The sequence below is a fragment of the Eleginops maclovinus genome, chromosome 2 (assembly GCF_036324505.1).
Source record: "Eleginops maclovinus isolate JMC-PN-2008 ecotype Puerto Natales chromosome 2, JC_Emac_rtc_rv5, whole genome shotgun sequence".
NCBI classification, from domain to species: domain Eukaryota; kingdom Metazoa; phylum Chordata; class Actinopteri; order Perciformes; family Eleginopidae; genus Eleginops; species Eleginops maclovinus.
In genome coordinates, this window is record NC_086350.1 from 2,703,757 (window position 1) to 2,714,208 (window position 10,452).

A 10,452-nucleotide genomic window follows, 5' to 3' on the forward strand; every position below is an offset into this window, starting at 1 on the left:
AAAACTGAGTGTTCCTCTACGGACTACAATCCCCACAACTGTGTTCGCGCTTGCGTCACATACTTCCAGCCAATCGCTGACCGCGTCCGGGTCACCTGACCAGCAGCGCAGCAGATTTGAATGTGTGTGGTTGATGTGTTTTCGTCTCGCCGTTTGAATGCGGAGCAGAAAATAAGATTTGAGAGTTTTCAGAGGAGCTTCAGGTTTGTTGTGTTTTAATGTAATGCCACTGTGACTTCCGTGAACTAACCGTCATGTTTTATTCCTAATTCAGAGCGAAACACGAGTTAACATTTGCTTCAGCTAGTTGGCAAACCAACGGGCTAGCATGCTAAAAGTTAGCATAACGAGTAACGTTCGTGTTTTAGCTGTTTATCAGAGGTGTAAAGTAAATAAGTACATTTCGACAAGTTCTCTACTTAAATACACTTGAGATACTTGTACCTAAGTATTTTCATTTTATAATACTTTGTACTTCTGCTCCACTACACTCCAGAAGTAAATATGGTACGTTCCCACTACATTTAATAATACCTTTAGTTGCTAGGCAGATTTGGATTAATGATGGTAAATATAATCTCCCTTAAATCAGACTTTAGTTCACCTGGAGTAAATTCAGCTGCTACCCTGCAGTATACAAAGCCATTCAAACTAGCTGCACCTTTACCAGCTCTGAGAACACTTTAATGATCAATCATTATAAAACATATCAGAGATATTATTCTGAAATGGACCAATCAGACAATGACTACTTTTACTGTCGCTACTTTAAGTACATTTAGATGAGAGTACTTTCTACTTTCACTGGAGGAACATTTAGAATACTTTTACTGTGACAGAGTATTCCTACACTCTGGTACTTCTACTTTACTCAAGAACAAGACCTGAGTACTTCTACTTTACTCAAGTACAAGACCTGAGTACTTCTACTTTACTCAAGTACAAGATCTGAGTACTTCTACTTTACTCAAGTACAAGATCTGAGTACTTCTACTTTACTCAATTACAAGACCTGAGTTCTTCTACTTTTACTCAAGTACAAGACCATAGTACTTCTACTTTACTCAAGTACAAGATCTGAGTACTTCTACTTTGACTCAAATACAAGATCTGAATACTTCTACTTTTACTCAAGTACAAGATCTTGAGTACTTCTACTCTAACTACAGTACAACATCTGAGTACTTCTACTTTTACTCAAGTACAAGATCTGAGTATGTCTCCCACGTCTGTTTGTCAGAGTTATTGTACAGTATCATAATATGTGTTAATGTGCCGCCGCAGGTCTGATCCGGATCAATCTGTATCCCACAGAGAGGAAACAACATCGGGATGGACTGTCGAGCTAACAGCAGTAGGTTAACACTAACTGAGTCTGTGTGTGTGTGTGTTTTATAACCTCTTTTATAACCCTTGTTTGTGTCTCCATACAGATTTGTTCTTTCTGGCTGATGAGAAGTTTGACTTTGATGTTTCATTGTCACCTGCCAGGTAAGAAACACTTTACAGTTTGGGATACAAAAATTGGTCAGATCTTTTTCAACGTGAACTAGAACATTTATACAAAAACAGAACAATAGGAAAAGTGAATTTAACTAAAGGTTGATATTTCTTTCTGCAGCTCGAAAGGTGATGAAGATGAGGACGAGGTGTTCATCGGTCCGGTCGGCCATACGGAGCGGTGCGTCTCTGTAAACGTGGCGTCTCGGCTCGAGGGTGTCGGCGGCGTCCGGGCCAGCTGGAGTCCTCTGAGTGGAGATCAGCTGGAGGCCGTGTGTCAGGAAGCACACAAGCTGGTTGACCAGCTGCAGGGTGGAAAACTGAATCAGAGCGTTGACGTGACCACCGACACCACCTCTCACAGGGACGAGTTTGTCCAGGACACCGAGGCCAAACTGGGCATGCTTGATCGGACCCCAAGTGCTCTGAGCCCCATCAAACGGCAGACCTTCTGCGTGCAGGACAGTCCCATGAAGCAGCTGCCTCCTGCCGTTCAGCGCCGCCTGCTCAGAGGAAGCAGCACCAACACAGCTTCATCCACCCGACCCGCCTCCACCAACACAGCGCCATCATCCCGACCAGCGTCCACCAACACAGCCTCATCCAGGCGTACCTCCACCAACCCATCGTCATCCTCTTCCCGCCTCACTGCCGCCCCCAGACTCAGCACCTCCAGTCCCATGGCAGGGGTGAAGCCTCAGCTCAGGACAGGGCTGCGGGGGAGGGCGGCGCTGGGTGTGGTGCTGCCGAGCAAACCGGCCGCCCCAACAAGAGAGAGCGGAGTGCAGAAAACCAGACTGCAGCCACCGAGCAAAGTAGGAGAGAGTTTGTTTTTTACCTGTCAGGTCACAGGTGTATTCAGTCTTTGTTGCCTTTCATCTGATATGTCTCAAAGAGTTTGTGTTGATGGCTCTTTTTGTCCTGTTTCAGGCGGTGGGGGGCTGGAAGCGCAGTCCATCATCTCGCCCCTCCAGCAGGGCGGGGTCGAGTGAGATCTGCTCTCTGATTCGGCGAGCGTGGCATCCGATATCAGTGACTCCTCCTTCAACTCCAGCCTTCAGGGAAAACACATGCTGGCTCCGCCCACTAAGGTAACACACCTGTTCACACATCGGTTTCATCCTCCGATTCTGTTCAAAAGGGATCTATCATGGGGAGTCAGATCCCTTGCATGTGATGCATTGATACTGATTTGTAGTCAGACAGCTCCATCTACAGACCAACACACTAAACTGATTAATTCATGTGTCTTGTGATTCACTTCCTTTATGTATCGTTTGTTGGTCCGTTAGAGTGCCTTGAGGAACATGTCCAGTGTGAAAGCTCCACCTCTTCAGAGGAGGCGGATGACGGAAAGGAACAACACCTCCTCCTCCTCGTCCTCAGTGTCCAGCTTCAACTCCAGCATCTCTCTGTCCCCGGCTAAAGGTACGCTAATCGCATATCATGGCTGCTGCTCTCTCAGTTAGAAACCTAAATACTATCCGACTGTAACCCCCGGTGTTGTCCCTCCTCTCAGGTAGACTGAACTCCTCTCTGAACCGGAGTGTGAGCGGCCCCGCCCCCGGCAGCATCAGCAGACCGGCCGTTCAGAGCCGACCTCGTCGCTCCACCGTCACCGCGGAGCCAGCCTCCGCCGGGCGCCGCTCGCTGTCGCTGCAGAACAGGAAGCTGCCCGAGGTGGAGGGAGTCAAACCTGCCAGGTCGACGCTGCTGAAGAGAGCCGACTCCACGCCGGTGCAGTCCACGCCCGCCAAGAGGGGTTTGGAGAAGACCGGCTCCATGCCCGCCAGGCCTCAGAGCGCACTTAGGAGCAGATCCAAACCAGAGGCGCTCGCCGTTCTGACCCCCGGCGGAGGATTCAGAGGAGTCCGCAATGGAGATGGTGAGAGCAGTTTAAAAGGAGCGTCACTCTTTCACCATGGAGGGACACCTTCTGTCAAAGAGTCCTCTCCTGCTGATGTTCAGGTGTATATCAGTATGTAGTGTCTCTACTTTAAAGAGTCCTCTCCTGCTGATGTTCAGGTGTATATCAGTATGTAGTGTCTCTACTTTAAAGAGTCCTCTCCTGCTGATGTTCAGGTGTATATCACTATGTAGCGTCTCTACTTTAAAGAGTCCTCTCCTGCTGATGTTCAGGTGTATATCAGTATGTAGTGTCTCTACTTTAAAGAGTCCTCTCCTGCTGATGTTCAGGTGTATATCAGTATGTTGGAGCACTACAGGAAATAAATGAAGACACAGTTACAGTTTTGGAGTAAGGATTCTGGTCCTTCAGAAATGATCAGGTTGAATTTACTGACTTTATGTATCATGATCTCATTCTGTTGTTGTTTCAGCTCCAGACGTCTCAAAGATGCTGAAGCCGAAGGCGCTGACGTCAGTGAGCAGCGTGGACAGGTAGGTGGCGCTAAATATTTCTTATAAAACACCACCAACACCTGCCCTTTTTCTCTGTGCTGAGTCTGGATTCTGAAGTTGTTTCTAGGTTGATTTAACTTCCTTTCTGGCAGATCATTGATCCTAACCCTCTCCTTTAGTCTCTCAGGCCCTCTGACGCCCTCTGCTGGTGGCTGCAAGTCTCTGCAGTTGAAGCCTCGGCGCCCCTCCGCCCTCCCCACCCCTGTGAAGCGCAGGATGTCCGCCATCCCCGTGGCTACACCCACCACCAAGAGCCGGCCCAGCAGACTGCCATCCAACCCTGACCCCGCCTGCATCCCCGCCCCCATCATGAGGGAGCGAAGCTGCAGGTAATACAGGCGTATAGGTATATATTTAGGAGAAAGGAAGTGTAATTGCAAATTTCTCCTAAAGAATATAGAAACATCTTGGGTCTCATTCGGTTGTTTATTTTTTATGTTTCTGTAGCCCCGCCCCCATGGAGGTGCAGGAGGCGGAGCCTGTTGAAGTCCCCGTCATCCAGCCCTTCTGCCTGGAGGAGGAAGAAGAGGAGCTCCCTGCCGCCCCGCCTACCAGCTCCCCACAGCCCGACCAATCAGAGAGACCAGTTCCTGCAGCACCTAGTGAGAGCCAATTAGAGGCTGGAGCACCAAGTGAGAGCCCATCAGAGGCTGGAGCACCAAGTGAGAGCCCATCAGAGGCTGGAGCCCCGAGTCACACCCAATTAGGAAGCGCGGTTCCTGCAACCCCGATTCAGAGCCAATCAGAGCCAAGCAGGAACCTGATCGAACAGGAAACTAAAGAGGAGCGCCACCACAAGACACAGGAGGTCAGAGGTCACGCAAAATGAATGCACACACCCGTGGCAGGGCTAAAAAAAAATATGTTTGTGCAAATTTGACGGGAGTGCACGTTGAATTTTGAGCTGTAGTTAATTCTCAGCTCTGTGTACCAGCACTCTCACTGCCTGGGTGTTATGTGAGAGTTCACAGATCCTCATGCTCTCTCCGCAGGTTCTCCTGCTGGATCTCCCCACTCCGATGCTGCACCCTCAGGAGAAGCTGCTCATCGACCTGACCAACACCCCCGACCTGATCCGCACCAGCAACAAGTCCTGCACCAACACTCAGGTACTGACAAGTTACATTTAGCTGGCGCTTTTATCCAAAGCAACTTACAATAAGCGGATTCAAGTATGAAGAAACAAACTCAAAGCAAGAATCCTGCAGGAACAGTTCCACTCTGTAAGCCCAACGAGATTCAAAATGCAGATTTCCCCCCGTAAAATGTTAAAGGCCAGAAAACAATATCTCTGTTGGTCAGAAAGGGTTTAATGAGTCCAGAGATATGGAGATGGAGTCAGATGTCTGGTCAGACGGCAGAGACAGCTTACGGAGAATAAATAGGGGATGGATGTCCGGTGGGTCTGCCGGGGGACGAGTGGCAGGCAGCAGGCTGACACTGAGACTGAGATTTCTGATCCTTTCTTTAATCTCCTTTTTTCTGGAGAGGAAGTAAAGAAACCGGAGCTCTGGATCTATTTGTTGTTGGAGGTGCAATATATGACTCAGCAGCTTTAAGACGTGAAGACACTATTATTTCCCGCTTCGCTCTGATGCAGGATTTACACCTGAAAGTGGGCGGGGCTTATTTTTTGCCGTAAGTGACGTCAGCGCCTCATACTGTCTTTTTTTTTTGAAAATCCCCTGACATGTATATTTTGGACTTTTAAGTCTGTTTTGAGATGTTTGTTTTGTTTATTTCCTTCCTGTTCTTTTTTTCTCCACCTGTGTTAATAAAGTTTATTTTCCTGCAGCTGATCGACCTGACCTCTCCGCTCATCAAGTGGAGTCCAGAAGACAAGAGGGAGAACAACGCTCCGCTCATCAACCTCTCCTTCTGACCCTCCCCCTCCTCCTCCATAATGTAATTAGATGACCCCTAAAGTTTTTATCAGCGAAGCCTTTCCTGAATGTTATATTTTAGATGATGAAAATATTCAAAGGTAACTGAAGGTTTTCCGGCACCTGATTGTTCCTTTATCTGTCCCAGTCTCGCTGCTCTTATTGATGTCTGAATAAATGTGGTAAATGTCACGACTGGTTTTTTTACCTTGTGATGTTTTGACTGGAGTTTACCTGACATCGAACTAACAGAATATATATATATTTAAAACCAGTGGTGGAAGAAGTACTCCTTAAGGGAAAGTACAAATACTGTGGTCTCAGTGAGTTCTCAGTGCATAATGGCTCTGAACCCATCCTAGTACTGGGAGCAGTGGTGGTGGGGGGGGTTCAGTGCCTTGCTTAAGGGCACCTTGCAGGGACCAGGAGGTGAACTGGCACCTCTCCAGTCCGACCGGGGATGTGAATAATGTAGGAGCATTAAAACATTATAGTTTTTCAATGTGGGACCAGTTTACAAACCCGTAACTTTTTAAAGTACTGAATAATAATTGTGCATTTTATTTAAAAAGCACTTCTCCTGACACTACAGAGTATACATTCATCAAAACGTGTGATGTCTTCATGCCCTCTCTTAAAGGGGCCCTAATATTCTTTTGGGGTTTCCCCTCTCCTGTAGTGTGTGTGTGTAATATAAGTTTTAGTGCATGTAAATGGTCTGCAAAGGATAACATCCCTGTGTTCCCTGCTCCCACACACTTCCTGAAACGCCTCCACTGGACTTTTTTTTTAACTGCCAGAACCGAATGACATCACTATGGAACACTCGTGCTTCTATTGGCTAGAGCGCCAACTCATTGAGCGTGATAGGCTAAGCGGCGGGACATCTCAAGGTTGTTATTGTCAGTGCACCAGGTAGAACAGTATCATGTATCTGTGATGAGTATTGAAACACTAAATAAAAGCAGTCAGATTAAAGTGTTGTGAAGATTATTGAACATATTGGAAACGCCCACGCTCTTCTGTAGGAACATGGAGCAGGTGTGCTCACGCTCACAGGGTCACAGAAAGTATGATATTTTATCTGAGCAGAGGTGGGAGTGAGCAGCATGTTATCACAGTGTTTTTCTCAGCTGTTGTATAATAAACATTCAGCAGGCTTTAAAGAGCAGCAGGATCCAGGTGAGTGCACTGTTCACCTGCAGGCTGCAACATGGCTGTCTTCACGCTCAGCGTCCTCGTCCTGCTCGCGCTCTCCGACTGCAGCTGGGCTGAGGAGCAGGTCAGGGTCGTTTTGATATCTGTTCTTAAATAGAACAACATTTATTACTAGGATTGAATGGGGATTAAATGTGGGGGTTTTTTGGTTGCAATTAATCTAAAAATCTAGGTTTTTTTTTTGTCAAATCTGGCTTTGACGACCCCTGTGAAAACTAGATGGTAAATAATCTAACGTCACACGTCGATTGGACAATATGGGACATAAACTAGTGACTTAATGGGATAGACAGAGAGATAGAAAGTACATTCACAATAGAAAAGGCTCTCAGAAATCTTCCTGCATCCAAGCTTCTGTAAAAAGGACATTCAACAAGTGCTTAATATATATGTACATACTGTATATTTACCTCTGATCCAGGAGCTGTCCGTCTCTGAGCTCCTTTGGAGGGCCAACAAAGATGTCGGTAAGTCAAAAAGCAAAAGATTTATTTAAAAAAGTGCAATTCTGAAAAAATCAAAATCTAAGAAGAAAGTGCAATTTTGAAAAACAAGTCAACATCTGAGAACAAGTCAAATACTAAGAAGAAAAGGTCAGGATTCTGAAAATAATGTCAAGTTCTGAGGTACATTTTAAATTTTGAGAACAAAAATCTAAGTTATGAAAACAAGTCGAATTATTGAAAAAAGTCCAAATCTGAAAAAAAATCCAAATTCTCCAAAAAAGAAAACTGAGAAAAAAGTAAAATTCCGAGAACAAAATCTAAATCTGCAAAGTTCTTCTTTTTCAGAGGTAATTTGTAAGCATGCAGGGACATAATAACAGAGCATTGTGTTAAACAACACTACACAGGACTCCTTTACAACACAGTGCAACACAGGAACACACAATACAAAACATACCGTTTGGATTTGAACGATTCCGGTTCTTTTCGGTTCTCCATTTGGTTCTTACAGAGCTGTGAAAATAAGTCCCATACTGATTTTCCTGAAGCGTACCCGGATCCCAGTGCTCAGTCCCTAATATAAATCAATTAAATGGGAAATATGAGCTAAATAAGACGACTCTGTGCTGCATAATGAGCTACAATGAAAACATTGGTGGTGGAATAAAACTGCGTATCAAGTATTACACTTAAGCACGATTTGAATTTAGTTGTTACCATTTAATATGACTCGATTGAATTTGCACAAAAACATTGTATATTTTATTGCAGTTGTAATAGTTTGCTATATTTAGATTATGCTTATTTATTTTTTATACTTTATATAAACTATTCTATTGATATTTATTACATATAGACTTCTTTCTAGTGTTGATATGTGTATTTACCTTTATATTTCAGTGCATCTCTCTTCCTATCTGCTAACTGAATGTTACTTTCACACAGAAGCATCACGATTCATTTTATTCATTCAAGAAATTTACATAAATGTGTAATTGGCTATTTACTCCTCATTGAAAGTGTGTATATTTAAGGGCATTGACTTCGTTCATCACTGCTCTTTCCTTTACTACATTATCTATATTGTATTGTGTTTCTGTCCTCCTGCAGTGCGCTCAGATAAGGAGCCCTTCGTTATGGATGACATCGCTTATGACAACGAGAACGAGAGGAACGCTGACCCCTGCACCTCCGGCAGCTGCATGTGGGCGAGATCCGCAGATGGGAGAGTCTACGTGCCTTATGTCATCGCCTCGCACTACGGTAGGAGACTAAATTTTGTCTTGCTTGCAAAGGAAAGTCTAGAGGAGTGAATGTGACCCTTGACCTCCTTTTAACTTCTCAGATTCTCGTGAGCGCGCCATCATCGAGCGCGGCCTGACCTCCTTCCACGACGTTTCCTGCATCCGCTTCGTGAAACACTCCGGCCAGAGAGACTACCTGAACATCCAGTCAGACAGCGGGTAAACCTCGTATGTGTGAACCTACTTGGCAGAAAACCTGATTCTGATTCTTGTTATTTTTATTCTCTGCAGCTGTTACTCGTACGTGGGGCGTCGGGGTTATTCTCAGACGCTGTCTCTGGACCGGCAGGGCTGCCTGTACCACAGCACGGTGCAGCACGAGCTGCTCCACGCCCTCGGCTTCAACCACGAGCAGTGCCGCTCCGACCGGGACCAGCACATCCGGATCCTGTGGGAGAACATCCAGTCCGGTCTGTAACCTCTAAGCATTAAGAAATAACAATAAGGGATTCATTGAAATCATAGCTAAAATATTGTCACTTTAAACCCCTTTATGATCAGCCCTTTAATGTCTGACTCTCATCTAATCCAAAACTAACTCGAAGTTCAAAGGTCGAAAAATGTCTGTGTTTTCTGACCCTCGGTGTGATTGTCGTCCCCTCAGGTTGGGCGTATGCCTTCGACAAGATCAACACGCTGAACCTGAACACACCATACGACTACAACTCCGTCATGCAGTACCACAGGTTACCAAGCATTCATTTAGCATCATTTATGAAGGCATCTTATGGACATAAATCAAAGGAGTGGTTTACCAAAAACAATGAATTGTGTGCAGAACTGAGGCTCAAATTGCAGTAATGAGAGCCCGAAAAGTGCTTCTAGGGACCCAAAAAACAGCTGAATAGGGTTTTGAAAGGTCACTTTTATTGGATAAAACCGTTGCTTGGACTAAAGGTGACAGGTGAGAACAATTAAGAATGTATATAGTTTGGGGTACATTTGAATTCAGAGAATTTCTTTTGAAAAGTCAAACTTATGAAAACAAAAATTCTAATTCAGACAAAAAAGTCATGATCTGGGAAAACATAAATATTTATATGTATGTATATATATTCTTATATACATACATATACATACAAGCCAATAATAATGAAACCCCTGCACCCTTAATGTTTCCAGGTATGCCTTCAGTGGGAACAATAAGCCCACCATGATGCCGATCCCCAACGCCAACGTTGAGTTCGGCACGGCCAACCAGATGAGCAGCAACGACATCAGCAGACTGAAGACGCTGTACAAATGTCAAAGGTAAGACGGCGCGCTGGCTTCCCTTCATAATCTGTTTTCAGGTCAAATAAAAGTGTGTTTGTCTCCTTAAACGTGTTTCTTCTTCCAACAGGTGAGGAAGAAACCCTGAGAACAACTTCAACATCACAGCACCGCTTTATAACACAGTCTGAGAAAGTGTGTGGATAATAAATCTTCAAACATCTTCAGTGAAATGTAGTTTGTAGTTTGTGCGCTGGTAAACACTTTTGTACTCGAGAAAATGTTCCTGAATTTTAATTCTGCTACTTAAGTTTGACGAAAGGTGTGTAGAGGTGAAAATCGATGTGGTAAAGCTGCAGGATATTTTATGTTTCAACTAAAAATGTATTACTTTTAGTGTCAGTGTTCCAAATTTAGCACAAAATATACCTTACATACCAAATGCACAGTAAAAGTCAAAGTATATAT

The 10,452-nt window shown here is 44.8% G+C and overlaps 2 protein-coding genes across 2 annotated transcripts; both read left to right on the top strand.

Annotated features, from left to right (window-relative positions):
• Positions 1-87: 87 nt before the first annotated feature.
• On the top strand, positions 88-5,996 carry gtse1 (G-2 and S-phase expressed 1). The gene is given in 13 exon segments (XM_063908242.1): positions 88-203; positions 1,285-1,354; positions 1,434-1,491; positions 1,622-2,315; positions 2,431-2,488; positions 2,491-2,591; positions 2,793-2,928; positions 3,020-3,385; positions 3,840-3,900; positions 4,041-4,250; positions 4,369-4,729; positions 4,914-5,030; positions 5,717-5,996. Coding segments are annotated over 12 exon segments (2,271 nt in total). The 5' UTR covers positions 88-203; positions 1,285-1,332; the 3' UTR covers positions 5,804-5,996.
• A 913-nt stretch (positions 5,997-6,909) lies between these two features.
• LOC134881111 (high choriolytic enzyme 1-like) lies at positions 6,910-10,211 on the top strand. The gene is made up of 8 exons (XM_063908253.1): positions 6,910-7,086; positions 7,444-7,489; positions 8,579-8,731; positions 8,814-8,931; positions 9,004-9,182; positions 9,377-9,458; positions 9,895-10,023; positions 10,115-10,211. The coding sequence occupies exons 1-8, from the start codon at positions 7,018-7,020 to the stop codon at positions 10,116-10,118; spliced, it is 780 nt and encodes a 259-aa protein (XP_063764323.1). The 5' UTR covers positions 6,910-7,017; the 3' UTR covers positions 10,119-10,211.
• The last annotated feature ends 241 nt before the right edge of the window (positions 10,212-10,452 follow it).

Coding starts and splice junctions, on each gene's coding strand:
- LOC134881111 (XM_063908253.1), top strand. CDS start 7,018: ATGGCTGTCTTCACGCTCAGCGTCCTCGTCCTGCTCGCGCTCTCCGAC. Junction 7,490..8,578: donor GAGGGCCAACAAAGATGTCG/GTAAGTCAAAAA, acceptor GTCCTCCTGCAG/TGCGCTCAGATAAGGAGCCC. Junction 8,732..8,813: donor TGTCATCGCCTCGCACTACG/GTAGGAGACTAA, acceptor TTAACTTCTCAG/ATTCTCGTGAGCGCGCCATC.